Raw genomic sequence first — 19,204 nt, forward strand, 5'->3', positions numbered from 1 at the left:
CTTCCAGCAAATCCTGGTTTGCTCTTCCTCGGGATTCCAGGCAGATTTCTGTGACATGGTGAACCTTGGGAGCCTGGGTGTTGTCCCTACTGCCCATGGGCTGCATCCCCTGCATCAGAGCAGCAGCTCGGTCCTTCAGCAGCTCCATGCACGGTCTGCCTTGAGAAGAGGGGTGTGATTGTCAGCACCATGGTTTGTGTTTGCATCTCCCCCAGAGCACAGGAGCAAAGAGCAGCCCTGATGGGGATGGAACAGTGGAGGGAGAGTGGCTGGAGACAGTGGGAAGGGGATGTGGTGGTGTGGCAGGATGGGGGGATGGCGAGTTTGAGCGAAGTTGGGGTCTTGGACCCCAAAGCTCTGGGACAAGGCCAAGGCTATTCCCTCAGGACAGCACAGGTTGCCTGAGGCTGAGGCCTTAATGTGAAAGTCGTTTGGGGCACGGTGAGGTCCAAGTCAGACTCTGAAACGCCCGGCTGGGGTCGGAAAGTGAATGTTTGGAGCAGCCCTACAAAGAAGACAAACAGCTCCATCTTGGCCAGGCTTTCTCCGATGCAGTTCCGTCGCCCTGCAGGTGAGAGCAGAGTGTTTACCTCTGGCAAAATCCAGCTGGAATGTTTGCCATGGACACGTTAGCATCTGAGATGTTGCAACGGGAGCGGGAAGGAAATGTCGAGATGCACTAAAGCATTTTGGAGTAGAGGGGCCTCTGTTGCTAAAGGTTCCTGCCCGGTCTCTTCTGTCAAAGGCTATTACACATTCATGGTGTGCCCTCTCCTCTCCTTAGCTCTTCCAACCTTCCCAGCATCTTTAACCCTTTCTTTTGGAAAGCGGCCTGATAGAAGGATGCCACCTCCTTCCAAAGTGGAATAGTTTGAAACTCACTTTTCCTGTGGAATTTATCCTTACATATCACTTTTAGATAAGAGTGTGTTTCTTCTTTACTACCCTCCTTTGTGCTATATTTAGCAGTGGCAGAGCAATTAATTCCATTCAGTTGTCTGGTCTCTTATTGACCGAGTTAAGGGCAGTATTTAGACATTAAGACCTCATTAGTGTGTATTGTAATGAAATGGCCCTGCCACAGCCCCAGCTCTGTGCAGGTGAGCCTTTTAGTTACCTGTGGAGAAGGGCAGGAAAGCACCTTTCTTTACAAAATTCCCTTCAGCATCGAGAAAGTGGTTGGGGTTGAACTGATGTGGTGTCTCCCATTGTGTCTTATCCAGCAGCACTGAGGTAAGGGATGGGATTACAATTATACCCTGGAAGAAAAGTACACAAAGGCACAAAAGATAGCAAAGCACTGTTTTGGTTCATTTTCTTACACGGACTTTGGTGTCCCAGGAGATTTGCTCCACCTAGGGTAGGTGTAGACCATGAGGGTTTTATCCCATCAGCCAGCAGAGAGGCATCAGTGAGATTTTCCCACTAGTGCCAAGGATTGATGCCAAACCCCCCATGGTGCTGTGAAAACCTCAAGAGGAAGGTAAGATCCTGCTAATTCTCTGGCAGATACTTCACTGTGCAGATGGCAGCAAGGAGGGAAACCAGGGCTACTCATGGAGTGAGGAAGTCCTGAGCATGAGAGGGGCTGGATTGAGTCCTATGACACACTGTGGGCCCAATATAGAAACTCTTCTGGGGAGAGTTTTGGACTCTGTCCTGTAATTTCCTCTAAAGAAACCACTGTCCAGTGGCAGTGGCGGACCTGGGGAGGGTTTTGTATTCCTGGGAGGGAGCAGATACCTGCCTTGGGAAGGAAGTAGCCCCTGAAGTAGGTGTCCACAGCAGTGCAGCGGGGCACGTGTGGCAGGAGGGTGATGAACCTCTGCACCTCGTGCAGCACTGCGTTGGTGTAGGGCATGTTCTTCCTGTCCTCGTACGTGGCCCAGCTCCCAGCTTTGACCGTTCTCCCAATCTCCTCCTGAACCTTTTCTGGAATGAACAAACAAAAGGGATGTGTCCCAGTAAGTAAGCCAACTGCCTCCTTGGATTTGGCTTAGGGGTAAAACCTCCATTTTTCCAGAGTTTGAAGAGAGGGAGGATTCTTAAAGCAGCAGTGTGTGGGTTTCCCTGCTCTGTGTTTAATTCAGGCATGTGGGTAGGTTGTTTCCTCAGCATCATGCTCTGATCTCCACTCATCCTCTCTCCTAGCAAGTCAAAGGGGCTATTTTATTGTGACTTTGATCAGCACCTAGTTGCATTAGGAGTTCATCACAGACGAGAGCTAGCATTCAGCTCTTAAGGCAAAAGAGCTGCTGTGGATCTGAGGCCAGGCCTCTTCCTTCCCCATTTCAGCCTTGCCATGGATGGAGTAGGTAAAAGCTGCTCACTTTGAATCTCTGGGTATTTCATCATGAGCAGGATGGACCACTGGAGCGTGGTGGCAATGGTCTCTGTTCCAGCCATGACCAGGTCAAGTATGGATGCCATTAAGTTGTCATCATGGAAGAGGCTGTCTTTCTTGTTTTTCTCCTTGAAAAACACAAGAGGTAAGAAAAGCCATAAAACCATCAGTCTGACTATTCAGCAAGCTTGGGAAATGCTGCATAACCTACAGCACAGCTGGCTGTGGTGTTGTGTTTGTGGACTGGCTGATAAAATAGACCTGATTTTGAATGCACAGCATCCACCAGAGATGGAGCACCACAGATGGAAGGCTTGGAGGGGAGTTTTGGTTCAACACCCATCTCCCCTGGAAGCAGGCTGAAACCCAGAGCTGGCTGCTGTTCACAGACTCAGCCTTGCAGGTTTGGAAAGAGCCTGCTCTCTGCCCTGAACAGAAGCAGATTCAGCTAATCCTACCTCTGAGGGACTCTGACAGCAATGCTAAAAATCATCTTTCAGGCCATTTCTTCCTGGACTTTGGAGCTGTGCTAACTCCTCCTCCACACAGCTGAGTGGAATACTTAATGCCTAAGGTCAGCCTGGATCCAGCTGGAAAGAAGAAAAAGCTCAGAGCCCAAATATTTTGTGTTGAATGAAATCAACTGATGTGTGAAACTGCCGAGCCTCAGCTAAGTAAGATGCAGGGCAGGGTTAGGACTTGTACTGATGATTTATCATTCAAGTGCTTTAAGGGGATCATTCATCTTGATGGAGCAACCGTATCAATGATTAATTGATTTGTTTTCATAAAAAAGAAAGGCAGAGTCAGCTTTCATGTGAATTCATGCATTTTCTACTAGGAGCGAGTAGTTGATCTCACATTATTAGTGCTGCTATTTCAGGAGTGGACTGAGAGTAGCTTTTGTATCTTAATTTTGATAGAAAAATGTACCAATTTTAAGAGCCTGGCATCTGATTTAAATACCCCTGGAGTAACAGCATGGATTGCAATAGATTTACATGACATGACTGAAATCAAGACTCAGCAACTCTTTTAGCTAGAAAATCCAAAGGGGACTTTGCAAACAGCCAACAGAGCTAAGCAGTCCAATACCTCTTGTTGCTTGAATATCAGTGCATCAATGTAACTCCTCACGCTGTTCTCGTTGATATCCTCCCTGCTCGCCTTCATGTACTGCCTTAAAATGGCACGCACATCATCGATTTTCTTGAGCATAATCTTGTGGGTTTTGAAAAGAAATCCAAGGAATGGGTAGAAATTGAAATACTAATGAGAAATTTGAAAAAAAAAAAAGAAGCGTTAGGCCTGCAGAAATACCACACAGAATCACACAGAATCACATGCTGAAACAGCTTTTTCCTAAGGGCCAATGTATCAGTTGAGTTTCCTCTTTAGCAGCAATATCTCACAATCCCAGGGACTTCCCAGGCAGATTTTCAAAAGCTAAAGTAACCATAATTCAGTTCTCATTTTAGTTCCACACAGATGTGCAGGATGGGTCAAAAGGAAAGTAGGCAAGGGGAATCTGGCAGCAGATTTTGGCGACCAAAGTGGCAAGTGGAGAACTGTCACGTTTTAGGTGTAATGGCTGGTTCTGAACATTTGAAAAGTGCTGAAGTAAATTCTATGGTTGGTGCGGCTCACATAAAAAAATTGTTTATCTGTGGGCCAGGTTACTTACGTTTAAATTTGGGGATCCCAGAAGAATCATAACTTCATCTATGAGTCTTAAGAGAGTGAGAAATGTTGGGTCCTTGTAGTCAAACCTGTCCCCAAAGAGCATGACGAAGGTGACGTTGATGGGAGCGCAGTTGAAGGACGGCAGGCTGAAAGGTTCCCCTGCAGCAGGAGCAGGATGGGAAAGCTGTGAGCGTGGAGCAGCCGTGGGCAGCCCTGGGATCATCCCCAGCTCACCTTTGAAGGATTTGATCATGTCAATGAGGAAGTGAAGCTCCTCGAAGATTCTGCCTTCGATCATTTGTTTCCCCATGCCGAGGTTGCGCATGCTGGACACGGTGAATCTCCGCGTGGTCCGCCACAGCTCCCCGATGGAGAAGAACAGACCTGGGCAGCCCGTGAGAAATGTGCTGGGCTCAGGCACAGAGGAGCTCCCCACACCAAAGCAAACGGGGCACTGGGTGAGCAGGGAGCTCCGCAGGTGTTTCTGCTGCCTGTTTTCACATGGATTTAGGGACTAAAGGTCCCCTGCTTTCTGTGTGCCTCATCCCTGTATCCTCTCAGCTCCATTCTCACTGAGCCTGTGGTTTGGGAAAAGCAAGCTCCCTCCCAGCTCAGTCACCCCAGTCCTCTCCTGAGAGGCAGATGGGCAGGTGTGGCTTTCAGACCAGTATGGGTTGGCTGTGGAGCTGGGGGGAGTCACGGGACATTTTTGACCCTGCTGGGTGCGAGTCTAGGGCTACAAGCACCTTGTGTGTCTGAAGCTTCTCCCTTCATCTTATTCTACTCATAAAGGTAACTTATCTGTGTGGGGTGGGATAATTCAGTCTCCTCAACCCTAAACTGTTTTATGGAGATTCCCAGCCGTGCTGTACTTTCAGCAAAGGCAAAGGTACTGACATTATTGTGGAAGTTTCTGAACTCATGCCACGATGATCTCTAGAACCTCCAAGAAGGGAATGGGTATTTCATCCTGTCAGAGTGCTGTAAAGAAAAAGTCGGGTCAATAATCCAAAAACTATCTCAGATTGTGGTCAGTTGAAAAGCTGGATGCCAGCACTTCACATCTTCATTGTGGCTGTGAGGCTTTTAAATATCTTTGCTTTTCTGTTTTAAAGCAGTGTAGTTTTAATCTGGATATGTCAAAACAAATTTCTAAACTTCAATTTTTAATTTTTCTTTAATTTATGCAATTTCATCTGGATCGTTCCTTTTCTTAGAGCATCTTCAAAGTCAACAAACTGGCATTTTCTGAAGAAAAAATGTTGAATGGGAAAATTTGTGACCATTGTTGCTTAACAGCCCCAGAGAATTTCCATCTTTGGGTCACCTCTAAGTGCCTCAGACTTGGGCTGAGAAGGTAAATGTAAAAGGAGTTATGATGCAATACTGATAGGCTCCAACAGGGATGTTTTAAATGTAAATTAGCTCTAAAAAATACCTTTCTCCTCATCGATTCCTTTTGTTTGTGTAGCTATTAACTCATCTATCGATATTATGGCTGGGTAATTTAATTTCTAATTCTAATCCCAATTTCAGTCTGTGGCTGGAATATAAAGCTGTCTTTTGGTTCTCCCAGCTAAAGCCTCACATGAAGCAGAGGATGGATAACTCAAAAAGTCCTCTGAAATAGTCAGGGGTAGAAAGTTACCTTGGAAAAACTGTGGGGTTGTTGGTGGGGGTGAATTTCCAGCCTCAGCCTCTTGCTTCTGCCTGAACCTGTTTTAAGCTGGTCAGTCTGAGAACTTTTGTGGGGAGGCAAAGGTGTGGGAACTGACATGACAAAGGCAGCGGGAGAAAGGGAAAAACCCAGCAGCTCCCAACAGCCAAGCTGGGTAGTCCAAAGTCTCCTGGAAACGTGCAGAGAGTTCATAAACATGGTGGTGACAGTGACATCTCACAGAGATTAACCCCAGAATTACCACAGCGTCTTCAAAAATCCCACTCCTCCCACCCCTCAACTTTTTGGATATGGATGGGCTGCAAGTGTGTCAACGGAAATGATGGAAAGCCAGGACTCATTGCGTGCAAGGAAAGCCAAATGTTTCCTGTCACTAGTCTTCAGATGGGCCCAAGAGGATGTTTAAAAGCTGGGCTCCAGGGATGCACAGTTAGGCTGTGCCTTATCAGCTGGAAATCATCATCATCATCACATGGGCACGAAGCGACAGCGCTGTCCCTCCCTCCCCCCACTCATTGCTCTAGTACCGTTTCCGTTCTGAATTTGGTCAAATATTGGGATGGATGGTCTGTCTACAAACTCCTCTGTGTAGTTCACAAGCGCCTCTCGCACAACTTCATACCCGGTCAGAACCACAACTTTCTGGAACCCAAAGTGGAGGGTGAAGATGGGGCCGTATTTTTCTGCAAGCTGAAAAAAGAGGAGAGCTGTGATGGTCAGGAAGGGAAGGAGTGTGTACAGAACAGCACCTCTTGCTGTCTGAAAGGACATTTTTCATCCTGGCATCCTGGCATCCTGCTGGGAATGGCTTCAGATCCACTACCTGTAGAAGGGTACCTGTGAGCCAGAGCTTGTCATGGTCAAACATGAGGCATTTTGTACAGATGCCTTGCTGGCATCTCTATGGAATTTAGGCTTCTTGGCATGAAGGAGCCCCTACCCTGATCAGTGCATCACTAATCTGGTTTTGCTGTTAAGGAGAAAATAAATGAAAAACAATAACAACAAAAAACATCTAAAGACTGGACCTCAAATGGCAGCTAAAATTGGCAAACTGGAGAAAGACCAAAAAAGAGAGGATAGCTCAGTGCAACTAATGATGCTGTCACAGTGGACAGCTTTGGTCTGATGCTCCTGATGTACTCCATCCTTTTACTAGACCAGAGGAGCAGTCTAAGGGAGAGCACCATCACCCATCAGTGCCCACCCAACAAACCCCAGTCAGGGCCAGCTGTTTAGTACAAACACTATTTTTTGCTCTCCGTGGCGTGAGATGGAGGGATAACCCCCCTGGAGTAATCCCAAAGCAAAGGCAAACATAGGCAATCCACGCACAGCCCAGCAAGGGACAAAGGCACGCGGAGGTAATTCCAAAGCGTCGTTCAGAGGCTGCAGCAGCGTCTGCCCAGCCCTGCTGGGTAAACTGACCCCAACCCTGACACTGCCAGTAACAGCCCCAGGTGCTGGGGCCTCACCCCATGGCAGCAGTAACCCCAGCAGCACAGCCTCAGTGTTTGCTGAGCACTGCTGCCACAGGAGCCGTGGACACCTGGCTGTGACCCCCCTGCCTGTTTGCTCACTCTCTCTGTGACCCCAGTGTGGGTCAGCCCCGAGGAAGCCATCCCCCAAAGCCAGGTGGGAATGCCCCAGGAGCAGCCTTGTCCTGCACAAGGGGACACTTCACCACCATCAGTGGGGTAAGTTGTCTTTGTTACAGGTTGGTGCAAGAGCTCCCAGGTTATTCACTCTGGTTCCTTGGCACAGCTTTGCCATGTCTCCCTTGCACTGCCATCCGGGCTTTAATGAGTATCCCATTCATCAAGAGGGAAAGGGATTTTGCAATGGAGCGCCTGGGTTTGGCCCTCTCTGGCAGTTTTGGGGTCACTGCATTGTGCAATTCCTCTTGCCAGATCTCCGGGGCATAGGGGAGGGAAGCAATTTAATTCATGTTAGTTATATCCTAATGCTTTAAAAGATTCCTGGGTGTCCAAGCTGTCAAATTAATATTTCAAATCCCACAAGCATTATAGACTTCATGTACATCATCACAATTACATGAAGAAATCCCATATTACCCAGAGGTCTTTTTTTAATGGTTGATTGCTCCTAAATTACATTGCATCAACACAGACATTGACTAGAAGAAGCCCAGAAAGATACTATAAAGCAATTTTCACACCTTTACAATTTAGTTTGAATTAAAAAAAGACAAAAAGTTCTCAATGATACATCCCAGGCAGCATTAAAATCTATGAGGGTCCAGGTTAGGGTTTCTTTGTCCTACCTTCATTAGTGATTTATCTTGCCTTCTAAGATCCACCAAGTGCAGGTTACCAATGATCGGAAGAGGAGTTGGACCAGGAGGTAATTTAAAAGCTGAATTTTTATAGCCAGTCGAAAAATAAGCTACAGCTAATAATACTGCTGCACACAGCAGACTAACTAATGCAGGATCAGAGAGAAGTGAAATTAAAAAAGACATTTTTTTTTTTTAGTAATAATCTGTGTTTTGGGGTTAGAAGCAATAAAAATGCAGTGGCACTGTTCAGTTTCTGCCAGCTGGCTTTCTGTTTGCTCTCTGCAATTGCTACAAGCACTCAATTCTTATTAAGGTTTGTAGAGTACCTAAATAAATACTGCATACTCCACCCTCTTTAAACACCTCAGAGAATGTGGTCTAAGCAGTTTGCAAAGCCTGTCCAGAAGTAAAGAGAGTTTCAAATTACAAACCCATGCATGTGTGTGCAAGAACATACACATGGGAAAAGGTGCTTGGCATTCCTCTGTAACCTCCTCCTCCCTGAGACCTCAAGGTCCTTCATTAGCAGTACTATGACCCTTCTAGCACTCTGCTGACACAGGGAAATAAAAAGGCTCTTGGAATCCTGTTAGAACCTCCAGATTCAGGTTTAGCTAGGATTTGAGATATCTGTGTTAATAGAGAAAAATCAGTATTGTTAAAGGAGACTTTGGCTTTCTTGAAGTCAAGTGAAGATCAAAGGTTGCTAATAATGGTAAAGCCCAACTATCCCTGGGGGTTTGTAGCCCATAAACTTCTTCATAAAGTCAGCTCTGAACTGCCCGGGAGGGCTGTGATTTCAGACTTTGTGTCTGAGGTAGAAGACATGTAATAGCTAGCCGCAGAAAATTAGCTTGGATCAAGTGATCATGAGTGGATTCATGAGTGCAATGGAAAGACAAAATTAGATTTGGAACTTCTGGCAGGGCTTCGTTTTTCAAGAACAGCTTCTAAGGGATAGAGGGAAGAAGTTAATGAAGTTAATGAAGCCAGCTGACCTGGAAGGCTCCAGAAGGGGGACAAGGCAGGAGAATGGAGCTATTTTAAGTCAAAGATACTAAACACTTGGAGCTTGCATCCCTCATAAAGGCTTAAGCCTTGTAGAAAATAATTGAGGTCTACCTGGATGAATAGTGGTTTTCAGGAGGAAGTTTGGTATAACCAGCCAAAGGAATAAAATCATTCACGGAAGAAAGGGCTATCTTACATGATGAGGAAGCTCAAGGCTAAAGGTACATTTGTCCAAAGGTTAGATCATATAAAGGCCATTATTCACCAAATATGGGCCCTCAGACTTGTAAATGCAAAGAAGGCAAGGAAGGAGGTGGATCTGATCCAGAGTGGGGCATGGTCAGCAGGGTCCCAGAGCGAGTGGCTACTGGGCACTCACCAGAGCTGCCTGCGTGGTGTGGAGATGTTGCAGCACAACAGCCACCCAGAAGCAGAAGCAGCAATTGTGTCGCAACATTTCTGGGATTTATTTTTTTATTAGTTTCCAAGAAATGGGCTGGAGGCAACGGTTTCCCCCAGAGCATGCCTAGCATGACTCAGCCCTGCCTGCTCCATGAGCTAAGAGGCAGAGGGGCTGTAAAGACAGGCAGGAAGGATCGTGGCTGGCACAGGGTGCAGAACGTGGGCACTGTGATGAGAACTTGCAATGGCACATTTTGCTCTGTGCCTGGGCAAAATGTTTGCTCCTGCAGGGTTTTCTTGGACCAGCAGCACCCTGAGGGGCAAAAGTTACATGTTGCTGCTGCTCTCCTGGTGTTTCATCCTTGCCCTCGAAGCCTCCGAACTCATAAAAGGCCTTTCAGAAAGAGATTTAAATTATCTCTGAAAATCCAGGGGGAGCGCATTGTGGTTTTTTTTTTCAAGTCAGGCTCTGAGTGCAATGCATTAAAATGACAAAGGTAAGTAAAAGTCTTGCGATGACAAGAAATTCCTGTCTCACTAATGTGTCTGGTACGTGTTTCGTGTTTCGCTCCGGAGCCCGTGCTGCTACGTGCTGCCCTGCCTAAGCACACAGAGCTGAGCACAAAACACCTGCCAGACACTGACACTGCTCCAGGTGCATTCCTGGGACAGCCAGGCCCCTCAGGGTGCTCGTGGCCCAGTTGTCCTCCATCCCTTGTGCCCACGTGGCATTCTGCCACCGCTTGTGACCCGGGTGGTCACTTCATGAGGATGTGGAGCATTGGGTATCAGCCACCTAAAGGCAACCACGCCACTGCCAGTCAGCCAGCCTGGGCCACTAAAACATCAGCCCTGCAGCCTTTAACTTAAGTCCTCCAAAATCTCTGCACCTTTCCTGCCAGACCCATTCTTGACCAGCAGTGCAGCCTCAGATAACTCCTTCTGGCTTTTACTGTGATGGGTTCCTTGTAAGCAAGGGCAAGAGACACAGAACCACTGAAAGGGGCCACATCAGAGAACCTTGCAGAGCTATGTCCTGCTTCACACAGCAGTTGGGATTTTCTGGAGTTAGAAATCCAGCTATTTCCTTTGAGGTGTTTGTGGCTGAGTATTGCTCACTCTTTGTGCTGCTGAACATGTCCTGGCTGCAGGCTGCCCACGGATCCCTGTGCTCACCTCTGTCGTGCAGGGGTATTGAAGGTGGTGCAGCCCAGCTTTATCAGTTTGACCTGAAATTAACTTCATACTGTCACACCAGATAGATCAACATCAACAGAACAAAATATTTAATGATTAAGTAAGTGATAAGGTCAGGCTTGCAGCAGTTGGACTGCAAATAAAGCAACAGCAAAACAAATGCAAGCAAGTGCAGCAGCAGGGGCTTCCTTGTCACAGAGCTGGCTGGGCACTCCCTGAGCTGTGCCCAGGAGCTGGAGCTGGCTGTGGCACAGCCCCTGACCAAGTGCAATGCCAGCACAAGTAGAAGGTGCAGAATCACTGTTAGAGTGCTGCCCTTAGTCGTGTGAACCAAAGCTAGTGAGGAGAGAGTGTCTTGGCCAGAGGCCGCCGTTCTTTGTCATCCCTTCATATTCTTTCTCCTTCCTTTCTTTCTTTCCACTTGCAGCACAGTTCAGCTTTAGATGACAGTAACTTTAGTTTTATGCTGTAGGTTTACCATAACTGCCCCATTTTCAGCTGAATGGACAATACTGTCTCTATTCATCACAACACACCTGGTAATTGAGACTGAAGTTTGGAATTAGGAGCCTGTGGATGATGGTCCACCCTGCACTCAGTGCAGAGAGTGAGAAATGAATTAACCTTATGGCAGCTGATTCATCTCCTGAAGGATCCTTTCTCTCTGTGAAGGGTAGAGAAGATCTACAGAGCAAGTGCAGCTCCTGAGGCGCAGGTGGAGCAGGGGGCTGAGCCTGTCCCAGCTCTCTGGCAGAGTGTGGCAGTGCTGCTGCCCAGCCCCAGTTCCACTGCCCTCACTGCCACAGGCTGGTATCACTTCAGCCACACTGATTCAGGAACTCTTCCCTTGCCATGGCTGCTCATTTTCTGCCAGTTTAGGGATCTAAGATGGCCCAGTAAGGGATTGGACAAGTGCCAGAGCCTGCATGAAGCCAGGAGAGGTGAGGGAGTGGTAGAAACGCCTTTCTTAGCAGAAGCGGAAAGCTGCTCAATTGGCCCCATCATAAATGGGCTGTTCAGCATGAAGTGCCTGGTGTGAAAAGAACCCACTTCCCAAACCACTTAGATGTTTCCTGATAACTGTCCTGTGCCTGGGTCTTGGCATCAGCCCATGTTACACCCTTGTGTCTGGGACTCTGTAATAAAGATAAGGCAGGTTGTATCGCACAATGGAAGCTCAGTCTGAGACTCGGCTGAACAACCATCCTGAGCAGATTTCCAGATCCTTTGAGTATCTCTTGTCTCCAGCTGGGCCATTGATAATCAGCTCTGCTATAGGGCTTGGACTACGGGCTGAGAAATTCCCCCCAGAGGCTGTCAGGGGAGAACTGTCATGGGTTACATTTGTAGAGGAGGTCTCAAGGCATTTCACCCTTTCAAACTGTCCTGAAAACAGCATCTCTGATGTGCTGTTCCAGAAACGAATCAGAGTTTCTGAGAGCAAAACTCAGAGCTGTCTGAAGGGTTTGCATTATACAGACATTGCATGAGCTGTTGGAGAGAATGTCATGAATGAGAGAAAATAACTTTGCCTGGTGTCCTCCTTCCCCTAAAGCTCAGGGACAGCTTTTCCCCACTGCAGCTAGATTTGTTTTAAAGCTTGAAGTGCTCACTACTCTAATGCTGTGTTGTGTGATCATTCACAGGGCACAGCACAAACCAGGTGAGGCATGGGAGTCAAGGTAAAGCCGACATCAGCAGTGAGATCCAGGTCTGACTTATCCACTCCTGGAGGAGGATGGAAAACAAATTTGCGGAGCAAGCCAGAAAAGAAGAGGAACAGCTCCATCTTGGCCAGTCCTTCACCAAGGCAAGCCCTTCGTCCTGAAAACAACCAAGGGAGAAATTAATGATCAGCATGATCAACTGTTAGTGTTGATGTCTGAGACCTTCTAAGCTGGAGGTGCAGTCTGAAAGAGCAGGCTGCTGAGGTACGAAATTTTCCCTTCCTTCTCCCTGTATATTAGAGGTGCTACTTACTGTTTTGATCCCAAACTACACAGAAGTCTGTAGATATTTGAAATTATTCAGTGACTGTGAGTAAATCCGTGTCTCCCACCTCTCCCAAAGAAGAGGTGGTTGCCTACAGCAATGGTGGACAGGAGAAATGACCAGAAATCCCTTACCCTCTGTTCTGTGTCCCTGGCTTTCATACTTTCCTGAAAGCAGGGGGAACTGCCATTAACCTTGCACCCACACCCCTCTTACCTATGGAGAATGGAATAAATGCTTCTCTCCTAATGAAGTTCCCATTGTCATCTAGGAAATGGGAAGGGTTGAACTGATTCGGGGTTTTCCAGTGTAACTCATCATTCAGAGCAGAGGTCAGCAGTGGAATAATCTCAGTACCCTGAAAGGGATCAAAGAAACTCATGGAGGAGGAGATCACCCTCTTACTTGAGCCAGACTGTGTTATTTTTCCTGATGTGAAGACGCAAATAAGACATGACAAATAGAACTGGAGGATGCTTCTCTGCCCCATCGTGGCTCTGTCTTTTTTCAGTAACTGCTGTTCTGATTTTTGGACCACTAAACATTCCTTTCTTACAGAGTCATGTCTTTCAACATAGGTGCTGGGGTAGAGGTTCCACATTTGACATAAAAGATTCCTACCAATGTGATTTAATTAAATCTCTGGTTAATCATGATTCAAACAACTGTACCAGACCACAATCTATTGTGTGTTTATAATAATTATCCTGGATCCAAGACAAAGGGTCACAGCACAGATTAAAACATGCATCGCTGTGTCTTTAGTTAGTTATGCATTTCTTCATCTGCTTTAAAGAAAGCTGTGAGGAATCTGTGCAACATAAGCTGCCAGCCTCAGAGCTCACCTTAGGAATCACATAGCCTCGGAAATTCACATCGCTGGGAGTCGATCGTGATACACCCATGGGGACAATATTGGCAAACCTTTGTATTTCATGTATTACTGCTTCTGTATAAGGCATTTTTTTCCGGTCCTCCAACTTAGGCAGCTCTCCTGGTTCGATGACATGGTTCATTTCTTCCTGAATCTTTCCTTGGAGGGAGGAAAGGATGAAGAAGCTGATAACAATCTCATCCTGCAACTGAAATGGCTACCAGTTTGGCTGAGATGAATAAAAGAGAAAAATGGCAGGTTGGTCTGGGAAGAGCAGAAATGGGTAAGTCAGGGCATGGTGTAGTTCTTTCAGGTTTGTTGTTGAGCTAAGGCAGCTTGAACGGAGTCAGTACAGTCCATCTCATGCCTGACTCTCATTACACACCTTTGTTACCCCATAACCTTCAACAGAAACCAGATCAGAATCAGCTCCTGAGGAGACCTTTAGTGACGTAAGCCCATAGCCTGCGGGTGAATAATGGTGGGGGAGCTTTACTGTGACTGTAGGCTGCCCCTTAGCCTCTCCCACTTGGCTGGGCTGGTTTATTGCAATCCAGCTGAATAAAATTCCTTTCAAAAGTCAACGCTTGTTATCTCTCTCAGAGCACTCAGAATAATTACTCTGGGCAACACTGAATGAGTTCCACTCCCTTCTACAACCAAAGCCTTAAGCATGCAACAATAAATTGTACAAGAGACTTGTCCTCCTTACTCTGAATTTCTGGGTATTTCATCATCAGAAGCAGCCCCCAGCGCACAGTTGTGGATGTAGTCTCTGTCCCAGCAGCAAAGAGGTCCAGGGTTGAAAACATCAGGTTCCCATTGCTGAATGCAGTGTGTGGTTTCTTTGACTCCTTCAAAACATGTGGATAATACAGCAAGTGATACCCTTATGTGACTGTGTTGCCAACATTTTTATCTGCATTTTAGCCTTCTGTGATTTATATGCGTTGGAAAACTAAACATTTAGTCTTTTAGCATTAAGGCCTATGCTGTGTGGAATTTGTCTGGTCCCAAGCATATGTGTAATCCCCAAGTCAAGATATTAGAAATAATTCCAATAAATTGGAATTTATTTGCTGCAACAGAGTTTATCACTGTACCATTCTTGCAGGAAGGTTTGGGATGAGCTCCTCCTTATGTGTGCTGAGTGAGAATTTACTTCACCCTTGTGGGACGTCTCAACAACTAAATCCCTTTAACCAGCAGTTCCAGTGGGGCTGTGAGTGAATCCAACACAGCTCAGTGTGAGTATGAGCTTTGATATATTCTGCTCACTGCAGTTCTTCTGTTTCTACTCACTCCCAGTCCCTGACAGATGGCCAGTCCTAAGAATAAGTTAGAGCTAAGGGAACAGAAAGACAATGGGACGGAGCTTTAAAGTACCTGTTTTTGCTTCACCAGAAAGGCATCAACAAAGCCTGTTAAGTCATTTTCATTAAGCTCCTCTTGGTGTTCCTGGAAGAGCTTCTGGAGAAAAGCATTCAATTCACTGATGTTTTGTAGCACGGTCTTGGAAGCTCCAGACAGAAATCCAAGGGATGGGTAGAAGTTATATAACTGTAGAGCAAGAGAGGTCTTAATGTTAATTGGTGTTTTTGAACACACACTGGTATCTGAAATCCCACTGCTGGTCCCTTGTCCTATGCCCTGGCTTTTGAGGCTGTAATTCTCCCCATTCTGCAGTCTAAGGAGCTCTGGATTCCTGAAGAAATAGAGTGTTTTTTCTGTAGTTCAAGGAGGCAGGTTTGGGATTGTGCTTGTGCTCTTCAAAGAGGGTAAAGCTGTTCCTTCTGTGAAGACTTTTTTTTTTGTTGTTTTGTTTTGTTTTATTGTTTTTCTTTTACTAATAAGCTTCACAGAGTAGGTGCAGGAGCCTGGGAATCTGTGCATTGCAGATACAGAACCACAGATGTGTTCTGTACAGGCTGACTGGCTGATAATGTTCTTGTTCTAAAGAAGAAATATGTGGGAGGCCAGGAGAACAAATGCTGAAAACTGGATAGCCCCCAAAAAACTAACAGCTAAAACATAAAATCAAGCTCTTACCTGCACCATAGGAGAGCCCAACAGCTTAGTATTTTGATTTATCAGCTTCAGCAAAGTTAGAAATACTGGATCATCATATTCAAACCTCTCTCCAAATAATATAGAGCAGATGACATTTGATACAGCATTGTTGAGTATCATTTTCGTATCAAATGGTTTCCCTGTATTTCAAGCAATGGAAACAATTGACAAAATGATTATGCTCATTTCAGTCTGGTTTCCTATGGAAATGTAGTCCTGAGCTCCCAAAGAAAACTCATTCCCCACCCAGAATTCATAGCAGGGAATTCTGTTTCAGTGTTTTAAGGCCTTGGCTCAATAACCTACTGCACTGTATGCTGAACTTTAACCACGAGATACCATTTGCTCAGAGTTAAACTTTCATTAATCTTTATTGTTCTGCTAGACCTGCTCTCTGTCTCTGGAGGAAAGACTTGACACTCACCATGATAGGATTCAAAATATTTGATAAGGGAATTTACTTCCTCCAGGATTCGGATCTCAAGGGTTCTCTTTCCCATTCCAAAATCTCGCAGTGTGGACAAGGTAAATCTTCTCATAGTTCTCCACAGCTCTCCATGGCTGAATGCTATGCCTAAAATAAAGGTGTAACATCCTTATGGCACCTGTAGCTCATAAATGTTCTTACACACCGGTACCTCCTAAGATCACAAAAAGTGATCTAGAAGAGGACAGTACCCTCTGCTGTGAGAATATAACGAACAGAGACAAAACTTATCCAAGCAAAAGGTCAATTACCATTTCCTTGTGTCATTTTCCTAAATATGGGTATTTCTGCCCTCTCTCCAAACTCTTCAGCATGATTTAAAAGGGCATCTTTGATGGTTTCATATCCAGCCAGTACCACGACCTTCCTGGGTCCAAAATGCACCGTGAAGACACTGCCATATATCTTGGAGAGCTGTCAAGGTGAATAGATATGTTCATTCAAAGCCAGATTTGGACTCAAACACTAGTACTGGCCACTCTAGGTGGTTTCTAGACCAAAAGGAGCCTCCCAGCCCTGCCTGATGTCTCCAGGTGCTGCTGTAATTCAGGTAGTGAGCTACAGCTATCGATTGCCAGCATCTCTGCTCGCAGCCCTGTTTGCACAACAAGGTGTCTGCTATCACTGCTCCTATCAGGGGAGCCAATAAAGTGCCATTGCATTCCTGTGGTGTTCTGCAGTAACAGGCCAGCAATACCACCTTGGAGGCTGGTTAGAGAATGCTGTAGCAGGCAGACCTGTTTATTGTAGTGCTGGTGACCTGAGGCAAGCGGGTGTGCACACACCTTTGAGGCTGAAGCCACAAACACTGCAAAAACAAAGTCAGACAATAACTCTTTCTTTCAGGACAGCACTTGTCTCTAATTATGGCAAGGTGGGTAGTGTTGCAGTCATCACAGAATTATTTGCTGGCCACCAGAAACTTAAATCCCACTAGGAAGCATATTCGGGTAGATAATGTCACAGGGGTGTTAGGCTGTTATAGCAAATTAAAAATGAATCATCTGTTACCCTGAAAGGTGGCTTTGACAAGCTAATCATTCACTGGTATTTTAGGCTTCATTTAAACACACTGCAAGCCATCCACTCCAAATGTCTTCTTGTTTCTGGTGTGCCTGGGTTATCATTTTCTATGCATTAGATAGATTTCACAAATTGAATTTCAGATTAGAAGCAGCTCCTGTTATTACACCAGACAAATTGAATTTGTTTTCATCAAACAGTGGTTTGACGGCTTGGGAGATAACATTAGCACTGGTTCTTTTATCCCTGGCAGCTCACAGAGAGTGTGGCAGGCCCAGGGGCAGGGAATCACAGCTGCCTCCAAGCCTTCCTTTGGCCATCTCCTTACATTAGTGCTTCTTGGCATCCACTCTGGTTTTACTCAGCAGCACAAGTACTGGATGTGGCAGGCCTGAAGGCCCAAATAAAGCTTCTTGGCAGATTATAGGAAATTAGTCTGGTGTTGTCATGTGACGTTTGTACCATAAAATCCCCCAGTTCTTCCAAAGATAGTTCATAAATAGTTTCATACCAACATCCTCAAATATACCCAGGATCAGAGGGGAGCTCAGGACCAGAAGCCCATCAGAACTCATCTCTACACAACCCTCTGCCTGATAAATCAAGGCAGGTGAGCACTGTGTGCCTGCTGTAGGAATTCTGTACTTTGGCAACACAGGATGGCCTTTCTTCTACAGCTAACTGGAGGACTGCATTGTCTGCACTGCCCTCTCACTGCAGATGTTCGAGTGGCTGAAGGAGTTCTCTGGGGATCAGCTTTCCCCCACCATAGTGTCCAGAAAGCAGCACACACACAGGGCATGTGACAGGTCCCTCACAGCACCTCAACTGTCTCTACAGCAACCAGATAAAATCTGAATTTCCACTGAATTGTCCCCAGGTCCCTACGGGAACACAGCAGGCAATTTCTGAAACAAACATTGCCCCTGGCTTTTTAATATTTAAATATTTTCTTTTTTTTTTTTTTCTTTTTTTCTCCCCTCTGTTAGAAATATAAGTATCCGTGGAGCTGTGTAAGAAAAAGTGATTTGTTTAGGTAGACATATAAAATCCATGCATCAAGTCTTCAACCACCCTGGGCAGTGTGTTCAGGGGGAGGGCTGGGGAGGCAGAGTTGTGCTTTGCAGAGATACAATTAGTTTTGGGGAAAGGTGTGCCTAGGACATCTGCTTTCCCTCTGCTGTGGGGATTATACCTTGCTTCATCCCTTCCATCCACCCATCCTTCCTAGAGGTCTGGTGGCAGTGAGACATCTCTTGATGGCAGCAGCCTGGCCCAACTCAAGTTGTTTACCTGCAGTCTCTGAAGGGCTCAAAACACCAACAATTTGGAGTGGATTGAAAGGGGTGGGTGGTCTATGCTTGAGTGTGTATAAATAAAAGAGTGTGTGTGTTATATTCATATAGAGAAACACAAGTGTGTGTGTGCACCTCTGAAGATAAAGTTCTGCCAGCCTGCCCGTGTGCCACATATCTCATTGCTGCCCTCCACACAAAGCCAACACAACCACATCTCTATTTCCCCAGCTGCACTTCTCATTGCAGGAATTGCACATTTGCCCCCTGCCTGCTCACTCAGCCCCTACCTCTGTCAGCGACTGGAACGGCTTTTTCAGGTCCACCACGTTCAGGTTTCCAATCAGAGGAAGAGGTCGTGGTCCAGGGGGCAAATTGCAAACTGACTTCTTGGAGCTGGAGAGAAAGTAAAGGAGAGCAAACAGCCCTGCTGCCAAACAGAGCAGCGAGCTGGAGCCCACGTACTGCAGGAAACTCTGCACAGCCATGTCCAAAGCCAGGTGAGGGTATGAGCATCTTGGGGTCCCTTTATAGCCCTGCTGTCATTGCCTGAACACACCTTCTGGGGAAGTGGCTTTACACAGAGTAAAGGGCTCTGCAGACTTGTTTACGTCCACTTAGACCAGATGTACTCCATTTTCCTGCCAAATAAAACACCCTCTTTTATTCTGAACCATGGATTATCGTAATCTGGAGCTCTTATTTCATCCACAACACTGGGATGAGGTGTTTGTTTTCCAGTGAAGAACTGTGTTATGGGTGTGTTGCTCTCCCTGTGATTTTAGGGTCAGAACTCAAGGACAGGACCCATGCTGGACTGCTGTCACTGTGCCATGTCACAGGACTCAG

At 46.2% G+C, this 19,204-nt stretch overlaps 2 protein-coding genes across 2 annotated transcripts; both read right to left on the bottom strand.

Annotated features, from left to right (window-relative positions):
- Positions 1-374: 374 nt before the first annotated feature.
- On the bottom strand, positions 375-8,187 carry LOC134050315 (cytochrome P450 2W1). Its single transcript, XM_062503301.1, has 9 exons — positions 7,990-8,187; positions 6,233-6,395; positions 4,262-4,411; positions 4,029-4,186; positions 3,440-3,613; positions 2,331-2,472; positions 1,748-1,932; positions 1,118-1,259; positions 375-565 (listed from the first exon to the last, which is right to left on the bottom strand). Exons 1-9 carry the CDS (start codon positions 8,185-8,187, stop codon positions 375-377), a joined length of 1,503 nt encoding a protein of 500 aa, XP_062359285.1.
- A 4,063-nt stretch (positions 8,188-12,250) lies between these two features.
- LOC134050686 (cytochrome P450 2K1-like) lies at positions 12,251-18,871 on the bottom strand. The gene is given in 10 exon segments (XM_062503931.1): positions 12,251-12,438; positions 12,823-12,964; positions 13,452-13,639; positions 14,193-14,334; positions 14,867-15,040; positions 15,530-15,690; positions 15,975-16,124; positions 16,289-16,451; positions 18,646-18,849; positions 18,851-18,871. Coding segments are annotated over 10 exon segments (1,533 nt in total).
- Between the last annotated feature and the right edge of the window lie 333 nt (positions 18,872-19,204).

Source organism: Cinclus cinclus, chromosome 16, assembly GCF_963662255.1.
Source record: "Cinclus cinclus chromosome 16, bCinCin1.1, whole genome shotgun sequence".
NCBI lineage: Eukaryota > Metazoa > Chordata > Aves > Passeriformes > Cinclidae > Cinclus > Cinclus cinclus.

Excerpts from the sequence above, each read along its gene's own strand:
- LOC134050315 (XM_062503301.1), bottom strand. The coding sequence starts at position 8,187 with ATGTCTTTTTTAATTTCACTTCTCTCTGATCCTGCATTAGTTAGTCTG. Across the intron at positions 4,412-6,232 it reads CCAAATTCAGAACGGAAACG|GTCTGTTCTTCTCCATCGGG; the intron begins GTACTAGAGCAA and ends CGGGCTGCCCAG. Across the intron at positions 566-1,117 it reads TTTCCTGCCCTTCTCCACAG|GGCGACGGAACTGCATCGGA; the intron begins GTAACTAAAAGG and ends TCTCACCTGCAG.